The sequence below is a fragment of the Onychostruthus taczanowskii genome, unplaced genomic scaffold (assembly GCF_017590055.1).
Source record: "Onychostruthus taczanowskii isolate IOZ18803 unplaced genomic scaffold, ASM1759005v1 scaffold188, whole genome shotgun sequence".
In the NCBI taxonomy this organism is placed as follows: Eukaryota; Metazoa; Chordata; class Aves; order Passeriformes; family Passeridae; genus Onychostruthus; species Onychostruthus taczanowskii.
The window spans coordinates 714,638-718,437 of NW_024499106.1; the positions used below are offsets into that span (position 1 = coordinate 714,638).

The 3,800-nt window shown below is 63.9% G+C and overlaps 1 protein-coding gene across 1 annotated transcript in view; it reads right to left on the reverse strand.

Annotated features, from left to right (window-relative positions):
- The window catches only part of POU6F1 (POU class 6 homeobox 1), an 11,802-nt gene extending 9,568 nt beyond the window's left edge, over window positions 1-2,234 (reverse strand). The window contains exons 1-2 of the mRNA XM_041401248.1: window positions 2,175-2,234; window positions 1,061-1,229 (exon numbers count right to left, since the gene is read on the reverse strand). Of these exons, the coding sequence (XP_041257182.1) occupies window positions 1,061-1,229; window positions 2,175-2,234 (229 nt within the window). The remainder of the gene's footprint in view (window positions 1-1,060; window positions 1,230-2,174) is intronic.
- Window positions 2,235-3,800: the final 1,566 nt, after the last annotated feature.

A 3,800-nucleotide genomic window follows, 5' to 3' on the forward strand; every position in this document is an offset into this window, starting at 1 on the left:
GTCCTGCCGGATTGGGACAGAAAGCAGTGAGGAATAACGCGGGGTCCCCCCAAAACGTGAACTGCTGGGGCGAGGGGGGGAGGACCTGCAGCAGGAGCGCGGAGCAGCCCAGGTGACACAACCCGGACACCCCCTGTGCTCCCAGGGAGGGACCTGGGGACGGTCCCGGGAGGCAGAGCCGGGGGGAACCGGGAACGATCCCGGGAAAGGGAGACCCGGGGGGACGATCCTGGGAAAGGGAGACCCGGGGGGAACGATCCCGGGAAAGGGAGACCCGGGGGGACGATCCTGGGAAAGGGAGACCCGGGGGGAAGGATCCCGGGAAAGGGAGACCCGGGGGGACGATCCTGGGAAAGGGAGACCCGGGGGGAAGGATCCCGGGAAAGGGAGACCCGGGGGGACGATCCCGGGAAAGGGAGACCCAGGGAGAACGATCCCGGGAAAGGGAGACCCGGGGAGAACGATCCCGGGAAAGGGAGACCCGGGGGGACGATCCCGGGAAAGGGAGACCCGGGGGGACGATCCTGGGAAAGGGAGACCCGGGGACACCGGGAGTGATCCCGGGAATGGGAGACCCGGGGGGATGATCCTGGGAAAGGGAGACCCGGGGGGACGACCCCGGGAATGGGAGACCCGGGGGGACGATCCCGGGAAAGGGAGACCCGGGGGGACGATCCTGGGAATGGGAGACCCGGGGGGATGATCCTGGGAAAGGGAGACCCGGGGGGGCGATCCCGGGAATGGGAGACCCGGGGGGACGATCCTGGGAAAGGGAGACCCAGGGAGAACGATCCCGGGAATGTGAGACCCGGGGGGCTCCGCTGGGAACGATCCCGGGGAGGGGGGAGGGGGTGGGGGTGTCTCACCTGCCGCCTCCCCGCCGGACCCGGGGGGACGATCCCGGGAAAGGGAGACCCGGGGGGACGATCCCGGAGGCCCGGGGACACCGGGAGTGATCCCGGGAAAGGGAGACCCGGGGGGACGATCCCGGGAATGGGAGACCCGGCGGGCTCCGCTGGGAACGATCCCGGGGAGGGGGGAGGGGGTGGGGGTCTCTCACCTGCCGCCTCCCCGCCGGACGAGCTCGGGGCGCTGGCGGGAGCGTCCTCCACACCTGGGGGGCCCCCCTGTGCCGGGGAGCCCCCCGCTCCCTCCCCGGCCGTTTTGGGGTCCCCATCCACCCCCACCTCCAGCACCCGGATGGTCTCGTGGCTGGACATGACAATAACCTGCAAACGGACCCCAAAATGAGCTGCAGGTACGTCACCCCGCGGCCGTGTCCCCCATGGGCTCCCCCCCCTCCCTGGTTTTGGGGTGCAGAGTCCACTTGGACCCCGGAGGAGCGAGGAATGGGTGGGGGAGTCCCAGCCCCCCAACACCTCAGGGCTTTGCTGTCAGCACCCCAACTCCAGGGCGCCCCCGGCTGACACCTTGGGCAGGTGAAACACTGCCAGTGGTCGCAGCACCCCCAAATTCACAGCGCCCCCACACCTACAGCACGTCCTTATCTGCAGCATCCCCAAACCTACAGCAAAACCTCCACAGCTGCAGCACCCCCAAAACAGAATCAGCACCCCCCGAACAGAACCAGCGCCTCCAAAACAGAACCAGCACCCCCAAACGGAGCCGGCACCCCCAAACCTACAACAAAACCTCCACAGCTGCAGCACCCCCAAAACAGAACCGGCACCCCCCGAACAGAACCAGCACCCTGAAAACAGGACCAGCACCCCCTGAACAGAACCAGCACCCTGAAAACAGAACCAGCACCCCCAAAGAGAGCCGGCAGCCCAAACCTAAAGCACCCTGATACCTACAGCAAAACCCCCACAGCTGCAGCACCCCCCGAACAGAACCAGCACCCCCAAAACAGAACCAGCATCCCCAAACCTACAGCAAAATCTCCACGGCTGCAGCATCCCGAAAACAGAACCGGCACCCCCAAACAGAACCGGCACCCCCAAAACAGAGCCAGCACCCCCAAACCAGAACCAGCACCCCCAAACCTCAAGCATCCCCAAACCTACAGCAAAATCTCCACGGCTGCAGCATCCCGAAAACAGAACCGGCACCCCCAAACCAGAACCGGCACCCCCAAACCCAAAGCACCCCAGCAGGACTCCGCACAGCTGCAGCACCCGGGCGGTGCCCCGGGGGCGGCGCTCCCCCCGTACCTGCAGGAGCGTGGCGGGGACGGGAACGTACACGGTGAGGGACCCAAACCCCGCTGCCATGGCCGGGACAGGGCTTGGGCCCGAGAGGGGCACGGCCGGAGGAGAGCCCGGGCGGGAGGAACTGCGCTCCTTATCCCGCCCGGCAGAGCTGCTATCAGCGGGACCTGCCCTCAGCAACGGCAACAGCCCACACCCACCCCGAGCCGCGGGACCTCCCGGTCCTGAGGACATCCCCAGTCCCAGGGATGTTCCCAGTCCCAGGGATGTTCCCAGTCCCAAAGGACATCCCCAGTCCCAGGGACATTCCCAGTCCCAGGGACATTCCCAGTCCCAGGGATATTCCCAGTCCCAAGGACATTCCCACTCCCAAATGACATTCCCAGTCCCAGGGATGTTCCCAGTCCCAGGGACATTCCCAGTCCCAAGGACATTCCCAGTACCAGGGACATCTCCAATCCCAAGGACATTCCCAGTCCTGAGGACATTCCCAGTCCCAGGGATGTTCCCAGTTCCAGGGATGTTCCCAGTCCCAGGGACATTCCCAGTCCCAAGGACATTCCCAGTCCCAGGGATATTCCCAGTCCCAAGGACATTCCCAGTACCAGGGACATTCCCAGTCCCAGGGACATTCCCAATCCCAGGGATGTTCCCACTGGCCCAGCCCCTCATTTGGGGTCCCAGCAGGGCCAGAAGCAGCAGAGCCCCCGAAGTGCCCCCAGACTCATTTCTGGGCCCTGTGCCCAGGACTGGGGGTGACCCCGGTGTTACACCAGAGGGGGTAAAACTCCCCCCAGGAGGTGCCTGGGTGTTCACCTGAGCCTAAAGGTGCATTTGAGCCCCCGAGCTTTGTGCTTCCCCTTAGATACATCAAATCCGAAACAATCCTTCCTTCCTTCCTTCCTTCCTTCCTTCCTTCCTTCCTTCCTTCCTTCCTTCCTTCCTTCCTTCCTCCCTTCCTTCCTTCCTTCCTTCCCTCCTTCCCTCCTTCCCTCCTTCCTCCTCAGAGCTGTGAATCCCCATCTGAGGTTCTTTGCCAAACTGCACTTTGCCCTACCTGATTCTCTTCCTCCCGTCAGTCCTTCTGCTTCACAAGCATGCCCTTGCTCTACAGCCTTTCTGCCCCTGATGAATGCTCTGCCCAGGGATGTTCCCAGTCCCAAAGGACATCCCCAGTCCCAGGGACATTCCCAGTCCCAGGGACATTCCCAGTCCCAGGGATATTCCCAGTCCCAAGGACATTCCCACTCCCAAATGACATTCCCAGTCCCAGGGATGTTCCCAGTTCCAGGGATGTTCCCAGTCCCAGGGACATTCCCACTCCCAAATGACATTCCCAGTCCCAGGGATGTTCCCAGTTCCAGGGATGTTCCCAGTCCCAGGGACATTCCCAGTCCCAAGGACATTCCCAGTCCCAGGGACATCTCCAATCCCAAGGACATTCCCAGTCCCACAGGACGTTCCCAGTCCCAGGGACATTCCCAGTCCCAAGGACATTCCCAGTACCAGGGACATTCCCAGTCCCAGGGATGTTCCCACTGGCCCAGCCCCTCATTTGGGGTCCCAGCAGGGCCAGAAGCAGCAGAGCCCCCGAAGTGCCCCCAGACTCATTTCTGGGCCCTGTGCCCA